This window comes from Propithecus coquereli, unplaced genomic scaffold (genome assembly GCF_000956105.1).
Source record: "Propithecus coquereli isolate 6110/MARCELLA unplaced genomic scaffold, Pcoq_1.0 Scaffold66, whole genome shotgun sequence".
NCBI lineage: Eukaryota > Metazoa > Chordata > Mammalia > Primates > Indriidae > Propithecus > Propithecus coquereli.
The window spans coordinates 3628575-3642823 of record NW_012152618.1 but is presented as its reverse complement, the minus strand read 5'-3'; the positions used below and the strand labels follow the sequence as shown (position 1 = coordinate 3642823).

General features: G+C 37.4%; 1 protein-coding gene across 1 annotated transcript in view; it reads right to left on the bottom strand.

Moving 5' to 3' along the window:
* Positions 1 to 13621: 13621 nt before the first annotated feature.
* Positions 13622 to 14249, bottom strand: part of LYST (lysosomal trafficking regulator) — a 155321-nt gene continuing 154693 nt past the window's right edge. Inside the window, exon 48 of the mRNA XM_012660158.1 lies at positions 13622 to 14094. Coding sequence (XP_012515612.1) covers positions 13956 to 14094 — 139 coding nt within the window. The 3' untranslated portion in view covers positions 13622 to 13955. The remainder of the gene's footprint in view (positions 14095 to 14249) is intronic.

The following is a 14249-nucleotide window of genomic DNA, read 5'->3' as shown; positions in this document are numbered from 1 at the left end:
TCAGCAGGCCTCGTCCATTTGGCGCTGTGGGCATTTTGCGCCACGGAGAGTTAAAACCGCTTAATTATCACAGTCCTCGTCCTTTAGGGAAAAACGGCTTGAGCGCCGTCCATTTTCCAAATCGTGGCAAAATAATACAAAACCTTCGCAGTGGAGAAACAACAGAAACACTTCAAGCAGTGTTGGCAAAATTGGTAGAAAAGGAAGCCAATGTCAATTCCTTTTATAAAAACAACAACATAAAACCACGACTAACGATTAGGAAATAGTTCTTGAAAATCTGCATTCCTCATCCTCATCCACCATCAGCAGCCATTCCTGACACAAGGAATACTTTTCCTGGATCTCTAGTCCTCACTGATTTGACATTTGCCCCCCACAAATGTGCACCTTCCCAGAGGCTCAGTGCCCGACAGATGCAAATGCAGAGATCAGAAAGGCCAGTGTGGGGGCAGCAAACACTCACATCAATTTTTTTCAAAGCTCCCAAGTGCCTATTTAAGGCACAAAATTAAACTATGGTAAAAATGACTGAGTCAGTAAATGTCCACAGCACAGATCTTTATTTTTAAGAGTGAGAAAGATATATGAGTACTGCATTTAAACCACATTTAACTCCAAAATTGGACTCATTATTTTCGCCCCAAAATCTATTTTTGTTGTATTTGCTGCCTCAGGGGCACCCCCCACAATGTGTTGGTTAAAGCAGAGTCCTAGGGTTCCGTTTATCATATCCCAATCTCAATCCCAATTAATCAATTGCCAGAGAAATCAATATCTACACTTCCAGGTACCTCACTTCCTTATTTTACCTTTCTAATTATGACCTTATCCATTCAGGATAAGATTATGTCCACTTTAAAGAAGAAGAGGAGGTTCAATGATTTGTCCAAACCAGGGGTTCCGGAGTGGATCTCAAGACCAGCAGCGTCAGCATCACTGGAGAACTTGTTAGAAATCAGACTGTCAGGACTCACCGTAGACTAATGAATCAGAAACCCTGGGGGTGGGGCCCAGCAATCAGTGTTTTTAGCCCTCCAGAGGATTCCAGTTCTGTCCATCTGTGGACATCACCCGAGACGGCTGCAATAACATAACGCTGGGCCCCAGGACCCTGGCCATCAGTGTCCTCCTTTATCCTTGTTCTGAAGTCTACACTGTGTGATATCAATATAGCCACTATGGATTTCTTACCATTAGTGTTTGCATGATGTATATTTATATCCTTTTAATTTTTAAATTTGTATCTTGATTTGTAAAGTGGGATTCTCTATCCTTGTAGACAGCGTAGAGTTGGATCTGCTTTTTTAAAATTCAGCTTGACAAATCTGTGCTTTTTAACTGGAGTGTTTAGGTCATTTACTTCTTATGTAATTATCATGTGGTTGGGTTTAAATGTACCATCTTGCTATTTGTTTGTTTTCTGTTTGATCTATTATTCTTCTTTCCTTTTTTCCTGCCTCCTTCTAGATTAACTGAATATACTTTAGTATTCCACTTTATCTCCAGTATTGGCCTCCATAGTCTCTCTCTGTCTCTTTTTCTCTCTCTCATTCTAGGGTATATAAAATGCCTCTTTAACTTACCACAGTCTACTTTCAAATAACATTATCCCAATTCTTATTTACTATCAGATCTTCACAGCTTCCATTTCCCCTCTTTTAGTTTTTGTGTTATTTTTGTCATATTTCCCTTTTACATGTGTAATAAACCCCACAGCACACTGTTTTATTTTAAACTGTCAATTTTCTTTTAGAAAAATTAGAAATGATTTTTTAAAAGTCTTTTATATTTACCATTTCTGATGCTCTTCACATCTTCATTTGTGAAGATCCACATTTCTGACATCATTTCCTTCTGCCTGAAGAACGTCTTACGTGTCTCGTAATGTAGGTCTCCTGGTGATGAATTGTCTCAGTTTTGGTTTGTCTGAGTAAGTATTTTGCTTTCATTTTTGAAGGATTTCAGGTTGATACTTTAAGGAAGCTTAAAGATGTCATTCACTGTGCTTGCACAGTTTCTCTTAAGAAATCTGCAGTATTTTTATCCTGTTCCTTGGCATGTATGTATCTCTTTTTCTATGGCTGCTTATAAGGTTTTCTGTCTATCACCGTTTTTCAACAATGTGATTACGAAGTGACTTGATGTGGTCTTTGTGTTTATTCTGCTTGGAGTTCATTGGGCTTCTTGGATTTATAGGTTTGTAATTTTTATCCAAATTTATCAAATTGGAAAATTTCCACCCATCATTTATTTAAATATTTTTCTGAGCCCCTTCTTGCCCTTCTCATTCTGGGACTCCAATCACAGATATGATAGGCCATTTGATACTATACCACAAGTCACTGAAGCTCTGTTCATTTGAAAAGATTCTTTATTGTCTGTTTCAGTTTGGACGGTTTCTGCTGCTGTATCAAGTTCATTAATCATTTCTTCTGAAGTGTCTAATCTGCTGTTGAGCCCAGCCAATTTTCATTTCAAATGTTGTATGTTTACCTCTAGAAGTTCCACTTAGTTTTTTTTTTTTTTTTTTTTTTTTTTGAGACAGAATCTCACTGTGTTGCCCGGGCTAGAGTGCCGTGGCGTCATCCTAGCTCACAGCAACCTCAAACTCCTGGGCTCAAGCGATCCTCCTGCCTCAGCCTCCCGAGTAGCTGGGACTACAGGCATGCGCCGCCATGCCCAGCTAATTTTTTCTATATATTTTTAGTTGTCCAATTAATTTCTTTCTATTTTTAGTAGAGGCGGGGGTCTCGCTCTTGCTCAGGCTGGTTTCGAACTCCTGAGCTCAAACAATCTGCCCGCCTCGGCCTCCCAGAGTGCTAGGATTACAGGCGTGAGCCACCGCGCCCAGCCCCACTTAGTTTTTTTTAATCTTCCATTTTTCCTCATTAGATTCATGTTTTCCTTTAAACTTTTGAGCATATTGTGCATATTTATAATAACTAATGAATTCTGTCATTTCCTTCCTATCTTGTTCTGTTTCTGTCGACTGAGTTTTTTCCTATTTTCTGTCACATTTCATATTTCTTGGCATATCCGGTAGTTTTTGATTGGATGCTAGACATTGTAAATGTATGTTGTTGTGTGCCTAGATTTCGTTGTCTTCTTTTATAGAATAGGGACTTTGTTTTGCCAGGTAGTTTCTTATAGATCAGTTTGATTCTTTTGATGGTTGTTTGAAAGACTTGTAGCCATTGTTCTAGGACTAGTTTAGCCTTTCTACTAAGGTATGACTCTTCTGGGGTCTCAGTTGAATGCCTGTGTCTTCAGTGAACCCTTCCCCTCTGGTAGGCTGGAACTCAAAATATATCCCAATCCCCTGTGAGCTCTGGGCATGGCTCAGCTTACAGCTCCCTGGAAATTCTTTGCTCAGACCTGTGGAGTTTTATCTTATGCACGTATAGCTTAGAATTCAGCCAGAGCTTCCAGGGGACTCATAAGGTGGAAACTGGATCTCTTTGTCTGGGCAGCAGCCTTCTCTATGGTACTCTGTACCACAAATTCAGTTTCTCAGCCTCTCCCAAACTCCGTTCTCTCTCACTTCATCTCAGCAAGATTTCTGCACCTTCCTTAGGATCTCTTTCTGCATTATAGCTATTTGTGAGTACTCCCAGGCAGAAAGCTGAGGCAATGATAAGATTCACATCACACTCCTATGCTGCCTGTTTTCCACACTGAAAATCAGTTTTCATATATCATCTCTAGGTTCTCAGCTGTTTGTGATAGCTGGGTAAGTCTGATCTCATTTTTCCCAAAGTGGACAGAGGCAGAAGTTCCTATTATATTTTAACCCTCATTTCCCCCTTACACCCTCTTTCATCTCGTGTCCTTGACACACTGACCACTTCCATGTCCTGCATTCTTACGCCTTTGAGTCTTGGCACCACTGGTTTCCTTCTACCCTGGCCCAAATCTGGCAAATTTCTGTCTTCTTTAAGATTTGGCTAAATCTTTATCATCTTTGGGAAACCTAACCTGACTATACCTGCCTTCCCATTTTAGTCACTCTGATATGTAGATGCTTCTGTTATAAAATTTACTTCATTCTATCATAATTCTCTTTTTACAATTCCTCCTTCATCAATGAGTTATTTTGAAAGCATAATCTCTGTCTTATAAATCTTGTGTCGGGTACATTGTAAAAGCTCAACTATGTTAAAAAATGAGCAACCATACTCCATGTTTAAGGCATCGAGGAAAACCAGGTAAGTGATTTGTTTACATTTAAATCTTTTTAAAGATTTGGCAAAGGTAGTTTGGTGTATGACTGTCCTCACTTAGGAGGGAAATTACAAAAAGCAGAGCCTTAGCTTTTTGAATGTTATTCTTGGATAAAAAATTTTCAAGGATCAATTGATAGAAGGATAATTAAAAACTTCAAAATATTGTCTGCTACGGAGTGATTTACTGCATAGAGAAAATGTAAGGACTACCATATTGAAAGAGAGACTGGTTGCTTCTGGCAAAATTTGTCCCTCAGTGATAATCAAAAGTATTAAATAGGGCTCTAAATAAGCCTTTTTCAGTGGATCTAAAAGGAGTCCTTTAAATCTCTGACAGGACATGTGTACACAACTCTGCCACTCTTACTCCTATTTTAATATTTGTATAAAAATTACCCTGATATAAACATGGAAGAACTGTAATCTAATAAAACAGAGGACAAGAATAGAGGTAAGAGACTCTTTGGGGAAGTCAAATAAGTTCACTCCAAGATAGGGAGTGTCTTAGCAAAGAAGAGGCTTGAGGAAAGTGTGTAAGTGAAGATAACCAAGAGTGGGCTTCATTTTTGTGAAAGATGTTATCCAAAGACAAGGAAAGGTAACCCAGGACTTGGTAGTTTATTTTGCATTGGGAAGTTTCTTTAAAAAACTATCAAGAAAAGATAAAATGATACATAATGTCTGTTCATTCATCCACCAACCCTCCCTCCCTTCCTTTCCTTCCTTTCCTCCCTTCCTTCCTTCCCTCAGTATGCATATAATCTGCTCTATTCCAATGATACTATAAATTGCTGAAAACGTTTTGAAAATTTTTTTGGAATTACTTGCAGAATCAATTTTTTTTCAGTACCATGTGATCATACTTTGTTTCTGACTAAAAGAATTATCAAATATTTATCAGATTGAACTCTGATGACTTTTGGTTGTTTTCAAAACTCATATATGTTCACAGGAGAAAGATTTCCCAACACTGAGTATATTCAGAATAATTGGTTTTACTAACTGAAAAAAAATTAAAGTGCAGGAAAGCACAGTAGCAAAGAGACTACCAGTTGAACATAAAGCAGTGGGGAAGTAGCTCATTAACTGAACACCAGTATGGAGCATATGTGTCCATGAGGCGGAGCTGAAGCTAGCTCTGCAAATGATGCCCGCGGCAAGGAACAAAGAACAATGCTTGTCTAAATGCATATGGTGGAAAGGGGAGTGCAATACACCTGTTCTTTCAGACTCAATCACAGGCCCTGAGGCATTGTGGCTCACAACTGTGTTCTCCAGGCCATTCTAGAAAATAAAATAGACGTCTAATTCATATCTAAGTAGGCACACATGTAAGTTGATTTTTTGGGGTTGTAATAGAAAATCATGTGCAGAAACTACATAATGAAGTTAAGTAATTAAATCATTTGTATTTAAGTCATATCAATAGCTATAAAAATTTAGTTTAATTTTTACTAAAAATCTCAGAAAAGACAATCTTTTTTCTTAACTCTTAGAACTGATGTCAAGGATTTTTAAAGGTATTTTAACAAAATTAAAATCTGAGAATGATCATTAAGAGAGAAAATCAACAGAGAAACATTGGACTTAAGTTGGACTTTAGACCAAATGGACTAAACAGACATTTACAGAACATTCTGCCAACTACAGAATATACATTCTTTTCATCAGCACATGGAACATGCTCTAAGACAGACATGTTAGGCCACAAAACAAGTCTTAACAAATTTTTTAAAATTGAAATCATATCAAGTATCTTCTCACACCACAGTGGAATAGAACTAGAAATCAATATGAAGAGGAACTTGAGAAACTGTACAAACATATGGAAATTAAACAACATGCTGCTGAACAATCACTAGGTCATTAAAGAAATAAAGAAGGAAACTAAAAAATTTTTGAAACAAATGAAAATAAACATACCGAAACCTGTGGGATACAGCAAAAACAGTGCTGAAAGGGAAGTTTATTGCATTAAATGCCTACATCAAAAAAGTAGAAGGATCACAAATTAACAACCTAACATTGCACCTCCAGGAACTAGACAAACAAGAACAAACCAAACCCAAAGTTAGCAGAAGAAAAGAAAGAAAGATCAGAGCAGAACTAGATGAAACAGAGACCAAAAAAAAAAAAAAAAACCCACAAAGAATCAATGAAACAAAAAGTTGGTTCTACAAAAAATAAAATTGATAAACCACTAGCTAGACTAAGGAAAGAAGAGAGAAGATCTGAATAAACACAATCAGAAATCAAAAAGGAGACATTGTAAGTAATGTCTCCATTGTAAGTAACAGAAATACAAAAGATCATCGGAGACTAATATGAACAATTATATGCTCACAAACTAGAAAACCTAGAGGAATTGGATGAATTCCTGAAAACATACAACCTGTCAAGATTGAACAAGTAAAAAATAGAACTCATGAGCAGACCAATAACAAGCAGTGAGATTGAATCAGTAATAAAAAAATCTTCCAACAACAAAAAGAGCCCAGGACCAGATGGATTCATAGCCAAATTCTATTAATACAAAAAAGAACTGGTGCCAATCCTACTGAAATTGTTCCAAATTCCCTCTAGAAGGAGGGAATCCTCCCTAACTCATTCCATGAAGCCAGTATCACCCTGATACCAAAACCAGAAAAGGATGCAACAAAAAAAGAAAACTACAGACCAATGTCTCTGATGAAAGTAGACACAAAAATCTTCAACAAAATACTAAAACTGATTCCAACAGCACATCATCAAAAGGATAAATAACCATGATCAAGTGGGTTTCATCCCAGGAATGCAAGGATGGTTCAAGATAAGCAAGTCAATAAATGTGATTCACCACATAAACAGAATTAAAAACTATATGATCATCTCAATAGATGCAGAAAAAGCATTTGATAAAATCCAGCATCCCTTCATGATAAAAACCCTCAAAAAAACTCAGCACAGAAGGAACATAGCTCAAACTAATAAAAGCCATATATGACAACCCCACAGCAACATAATAGTGACTGTGGAAAAGTTGAAAGCATTCCACCCCAAGAACTGGAAGAAAACAAGGATGTCCACTTTCACCACTTGTATTCAACATAGTGCTGAAGTCCTAGCCAGAGCAATCAGGCAAGAGAAAGAAATAAAGGGCATCAAAATTAGAAAAGAGGAAGTCAAATAATCTGATTGCTGATGATATGATCTTATACCTAGAAAACCCTAAGGAACTCCTCCAAAAGACTGCCACATTTGATAAATGAATTCAGCAAAATCTCAGGTTATAAAATCAATATACAAAAATCAATAGCATTTTTATATACTATTAATATATACTACTAATGATAATCAAGCTGAGAACCAAATCAAGGACTCAATCCCATTTACAATAGCTGCAAAAAAAAAAAAAAACCAAAAAACACTTAAGAATATATTTAACAAAGGCGGTGAAAAATCTCTACAAGGAGAAATACAACTCACTGATAAAAGAAATCATAGATGACACAAACAAATGGAAAAACATCCCATGCTCAAGGATCAGAAGAACCAATTTTGTTAAAATGTCCATACTGCCCAAAGCAATCTACAGATTCAATGCAATTCTTATCAAAATACCAATGTCATTTTTCATAAAATAAGAAAAAAAATTCATATGGAACCAAAATAGAGCACGAATAGCCAAAGCAATCCTACAGAAAAAGAACAAAACTAGAGGCATCACATTACCTGAGTTCAAATTATACTGTAAGGCTATAGTAACCAAAACTTCATGGTACTGGCATAAAAGTAGACACATAGATGAATGGAACAGAATAGAGAACCCAGAAATAAAACTATATACCTACAACCAACTGATCTTTGACAAAGCAAACAAAAATATACACTGGGGAAAGGACACATTATTCAATAAATGGTGCTGGGAAAACTGTATAGCCATAAACAAATGGATGAAACTGAATCTCTATATCTCACCATATACAAAAATTAACTCAAGATAGATTAAAGACTTAAATGTAAGACCTGAAACAATAAAAATCCTAGAAGAGAACCTAGGAAAACTTTTCTGGACATTGGCCTAGGCAAAGAATTTATGACTAAGACCTCAAGAGCAAATGCAATAAAAACAAAAATAGATAAATGGGACTTAATTAAACTAAAAAAATTCTGCACAGCAAAAGAAATAATCAAAAGAATAGACAACATACAGAATGGGAGAAAACATTCACAAACTATGTATCTGACAAAGGACTAATATCCAGAATTTACAGGGAACTCAAACAGCTCAGTAAGAAAAAACCAAACAATCCCATTAAAAAGTGGGGAAATGACATGAACAGGCATTTTTTTAAAAAAAGATATGAAAATGGCCAATAAACATGAAAGCATGCTCAACATCATTAATCAGCAGAAAAATGCAAATTAAAACCACAATGAGATGCCATTTTACTTCAATTAGAATGACCATTATTAAAAAGTCAAAAAACGATAGATGTTGGCTCAGATGCAGTGAAAAAGAAACACTTATACGCTATTAGTGGAAATGTTAATTAGTACAACCTCTATGGAGATCAGTATGGAGATTTCTCAAAGAACTAAAGGTAGAACTACCACTTGATCCTGCAATCCCACTACTGCATATCTACCCAATGGAAAAGAAATTGTTGTATCAAAAAAGTGCCTGTACTCATGTTTATTGCAGCACAATTCACAATTGCAAAGATATAGAATCAATCTAAGCATCCATCAATGGATGAGTGGATACAGAAAATGTAATACACACACACACACACACACACACACACACACACACACACCCACACACACCAATGAGTACTACTCAGCCATAAGAAAGCATGAAATAGGCCGGGTGTGGTGGCTCACGCCTGTAATCCTAGCACTCTGGGAGGCCGAGGCGGGCGGATTGTTCGAGCTCAGGAGTTCGAAACTAGCCTGAGCAAGAGCAAGACCCCGTCTCTACTAAAAATACAAAGAAATTAATCGGACAACTAAAAATATACAGAAAAAATTAGCCGGGCATGGTGGCGCATGCCTGTAGTCCCAGCTACTCGGGAGGCTGAGGCAGAAGGATTGCTTGAGCCCAGGAGTCTGAGGTTGCTGTGAGCTAGGATGACGCCACAGCACTCTAGCCCGGGCAACACAGTGAGACTCTGTCTCAAAAAAAAAAAAAAAAAAAAAGAAAGCATGAAATAATGTCTTTTGCAGCAAATTGGATGGAACTGGATGCTGTTATCCCAAGTGAAGTGACTCAGGAACAGAAAAACAAATGCTGCATGTCCTCACTTACAAGTGGGAGCTAAACTATGGCTACACAAGGACACACAGAGTGGTATAATGAACACTGGAGACTCAAAAGGGGGGAAGGTCAGGGATGAAAAATTACCTATGGAGCATAATGTACACTACTTGGGGGATGGTTACACTAAAAGCCCAGACTTAACCACTATACAATATATACACGTAACGGAATTCAACTTGAATCTATTAAAATAAAAAAAGAAAGAAAGGAAAAAATCTAAGGGTGAAAGAATGGTTCATTGTTGCCAGCCTTCGGAAGTTTTGGTAAGACCAGTTTAATTCACTTTGGAAATAAGCCAAATTTTGCTACAAAACAATCTTTTTAAAATGCATTTCTCATTAACTTTATTCATGAGGGAAGAAACAAGCTCAGCTCTTGAGCAAGAATATTGTAGCCTAGTCTCAAATGATCTCCTAGTCATTTTGGCCTCAAAGGACATATTGTATTATTTAACTTCTCTCAAACAGCTGAGTTGTAACCCAGTGTCCCCAAAGTGGCAGTATACACTTTTCTGTTCATGTCATATAACACACAATAAAATTGGTGGCACCTCTTTCCCAACTCAATGTACGTATATGTGTATATTTTTTGTGCTGGCAAACGTAGCTGCTTTGTTGTGGCATTTAAAACTGGAAATAACACTGGGGGAAATACCTGATAAATGCTGCATGTAATATGAAACTTTTTATGTGATACTCCAAAAGAGCAGTTTGTGCTGAACCCAAAACCTCTTTTGCTTCCCTTTCACTTCAGTTTAGAATTCTTCTTTCAAATGGCAACACTTTGTTTCGTTTCCTCCTCCATTTACCCTCCAACTGGTAAGGCTTTCCCGTTGGTCTTTCTGGTTAAAGGTTTTAAGCCTATTAAACTTTGAAGTCCTTTGGCTTCATAGTATGTGGAGTGTTACCCTGAGGAATACACTGAAAAAAATAATACAGTTGTTCAAGAATTGGCACAATTTGGGAACAAACTGGTATATTTCGTCCCCAATATGAGACAAATTGGGAGCATCTGAAGGGCAATCAGTTAGGAATGGGGGACTTTAATGTGGATAATCCAGGAACTCCAATCATGTCAGTCTCAAGCTAACCTCTTTTGGAGATTATTGATAAAATAAATGTTAACCTGTTGAGTTTCTTTCCTCCCTACTTACTTTTCTAAACATTGGCCTTGTAGCTCTTCTTTTTTTGCCTCAGAACATTAATAAGTCATCCAAAATGGTCAGAAACAGATTCTCAGCTATGAGCTCTAAAGAGCTGGAAGGAATTCCCTGCTTCCCCCCACCACCCATCACCCAGCACTGGGCTTGCCCATAACTGGCATTCAACGGGTCAAACTGTGACTTGGAGGTAAGGAGGGGCTTCGGGGTTGGCAGGCTTAAACTGATAAAATGGTGCTGCTGAGTTCTCTTGGGGATAGACACCTAGGAATAGGAGTGTTCTAGTCTTAAGAACCTTTAAAATACCAGAGATGCAAGCCTGGCACGGTGGCATGCGCTGGTAGTCCCAGTGACTCCGGAGGCTGAGGTGGGAGGATTGCTTGAGCCCAGGAGTGCGAGACCAGGATGGGCAATAGAGTGAGACCCCTTTCTAAAAAGGAAAAGGAAAAAAAAATAGCTGGGCATGGTGGTGGGCATCTGTAGTCCCAGCTACTCTGGAGGCTGAGGTGGGAGATAGTGAGCCCAGAAGTTCGAGGCTTCACTGAGCTATGGTCACGCCACTGCACTTTAGCCTGGGTGACAGAGTGAGACCGTCTCTGGGAGAAAACAGACAAACAAAAAACCACAGATGCAAAGCAGAAAACTAAAGCTCCATCCTGGGGTTGGCCTGCTGTTGTTGACTTCACCCACCAGCAACCCTCGCACGTACAGGCATTTACGGGATACTCTTTCGTCACTGGGCCTTTGCACATGTGTCACCTGGAACACATCTGCCCCGTCTGCACCTGTCAGAGTTCTATTCGTCCATTAGGTTTTAACAAAAATTTCAACTTTTCAAGAGGCTTCTAGATCACCTTGATCTAAACTGAATTCATTCTCTTATATTCTCTCAGAGTACCCTACACTCTCCCTCCCCAGCACTTACTACAGTTTGTAACGGGTACATATTGTGTGTCACTTATGGTATTTACAGTGGTTTCTTCCTGGCTTGTAACCTTCAGGAGTGTGGGAACAACTCCATTTTCTGCAAGACTATATCCTCAGCACTTACTATGGTGCCTGGCACACGGCAGGGGCTCAGTATAGATCTTCTTTGTGGGGTGGGACAGATGTTCTTTTCTTTAAAATGAGTGGTTTGATCTTGGGACTCATGTATAAACTTCATTTAAGGGTATTAGAGGTTGAAATATAAAATTTAACACAAAAAGCACAATAAGAAATGAAAGTTATCTTTTCCTAGTGATTTAAATTTATAGTGGAACTAAAGAGAGAACTTATGTGAGTTAAAAAAAAAAACCATCAATTTGACATCTGGTCATAATATTTAAATAGTTTGAAGAATAGGTATTCAAATCTATTTTTATGAAATTTATTTCCAAATTGAAGTGGCAATGTATACAAAGATAACAGAGCTTGTGATAATTTACAGAAATGTTTGCTACAACATGCACATTATGAAGTGTTTCAAACATATACATATTAGGTTTCATGCTGAATAAATAATCCCCCCAAATTAGTTTTTATTTGTACATAAAAATATAATATTGCACTCTTAACAAGACCAGTTATTTTGCATATTTTCTCTTTAGATAAATGATGAAATTCGGCTTTAAAAAAAGACTGAGTAGCAACCCTATTCTAATAGGGAACTAATTTAAGTTCTCAGTAAAAAAATGAAAGCTAGACAATAGCTGCATTTTTTTCTTAAACAAAGCAAATCACTTCAACGTGAATAAGAATAATCTCATCTCTGCACCTAGACGGACCTCGGAATTAACACCTTGCCTGAGCAAACCATGATCTAAATGCAGCCTGTTAAGTGTCCTTACAGGTGTATGCAGTTTAAGGTTAAAAGCATACGTGGTCACTTGCTTTCTCTTGTATCTGTCCTGACAGCAGAGACTTTGGAATTGTATTTTATATAGCATTTTAAGCAGAATGTTTTAGAAAGTCTGGAAGTTACAAAAGTAGTTCTGTAAACACCATATGAATTAAATTTCCATAATAAATGCGTAAGTTATTCTTAGGTAGGGATATGTATTTTTATCCCATGGTAACATATTACTGAGCTTATTTTACAGTGTTTTCAAAGCCAATAAAGCAGCACCCCAAGTAAAAATATAGCCGTAATATCACAGTAGAGACAGACTATTCCAAGATTTTTAGGAATTCTGTCTTTATGGTGTGTAAGCTTGCTGTGGAGTATATTTAGATTTTACTACTGTTCCTAGAATTCTCATAGGTTAGTAGAAACAGAATGAAAATGGTTTCCTAAAAGAATTATTCTGCATCCTGTTTAAAACAAAGTAAGCTGTCTCCTTTTCTTTTATAATTCTGTTTTGGGGAAGATAATTCTTCCTGCAGATTAGATTAAATGCCTTACCTTGGCTGTATTATTAATACCTGTGCAAACTTTTTGCATAGCGGAGGCTTTCTATTGCAAATTGGTAAGTATTCAATGCTCTGTATGGCAGATTTTGAAAGCTTTATCATTGTGTTTAAACCTTAGTGACTCAACTAAGGACATTCAATATCTAGTGTTACAGATTTTAAGTAAAATTTTATGAAGAAACAGAATGTGTCCGAGATCAAAGATACCTGTACTCTTGTTTGTGGTTGTCAAAAACTTCTGTTTCTCCTTTGAGCTAAGAAGGCAACTGGCAAAAACTGCGTAACATTGAGATTCATTAGTAGTTTCATTTTAGTATCCAGATATTCCATAAAATGTTGGGTGCTGAGGCATCTACTGAATTATTTGCTTCTCAAAGGAAAACAATTATCAAGTTCTGAAAATTCTTGTCTTTTTTTCTTTCATTTTTTGGGGTGTGTGTATGTGGGGGGATATCTCAGGGCAGAACACTTTTAAAATATAAATTTTAGAGTATTTTATGGAAACAATTAGCAAATCAATTTAAATTTTACTGGCTCTTTTGGAATAATAGGAAAAGGGGAGGCCTTAATCTTTTCTTGGGAATACCTCTGTAGGAAAAAACTTGAAGAATATCATTTTAATTTACCATGCAAGACTCAAAATTTGTTGGTTAGTGCATACTGACACAATCTTTCAGATTATCACAAAATTAGTATAGAACTTCCTTCTCAGGACCTTCTGAGGCTTTAGAATTTTGTGCAGATGAATAGATTTTATCATTATTCGGATGTTTTGTTTAGTCATCCATTTCTTCAGGTTCAACCTCTTAGAATTGGTGAAGTCAACAAATCTCGTTTGGAGCTAAAGTGCTTTGGAGAATGCAAAGTTCTCTCACATTCATCCGGCTGCATAGCTACTAAGGAAGGAGTAGAACATTGGATGTTTCAAGCGCTGCTGGTCCTTCCGACACCAGGCAATCACGGTCCCATCACTGTTTGCCGTGTACAAATGGTGGCCATCACAAGAAAATGTAAGGCTGTAAAAAAAAAATCCCGTTTGTACATTATATTTCTTTTTTTTTTTTTGAGACAGAGTCTCACTCTTTTTGCCCGGGCTAGAGTGCTGTAGCGTCAGCCTAGCTCACAGCAACCTCACACTCCTGGGCTCAAGCAATCCTTCTGCCTCAGCCTC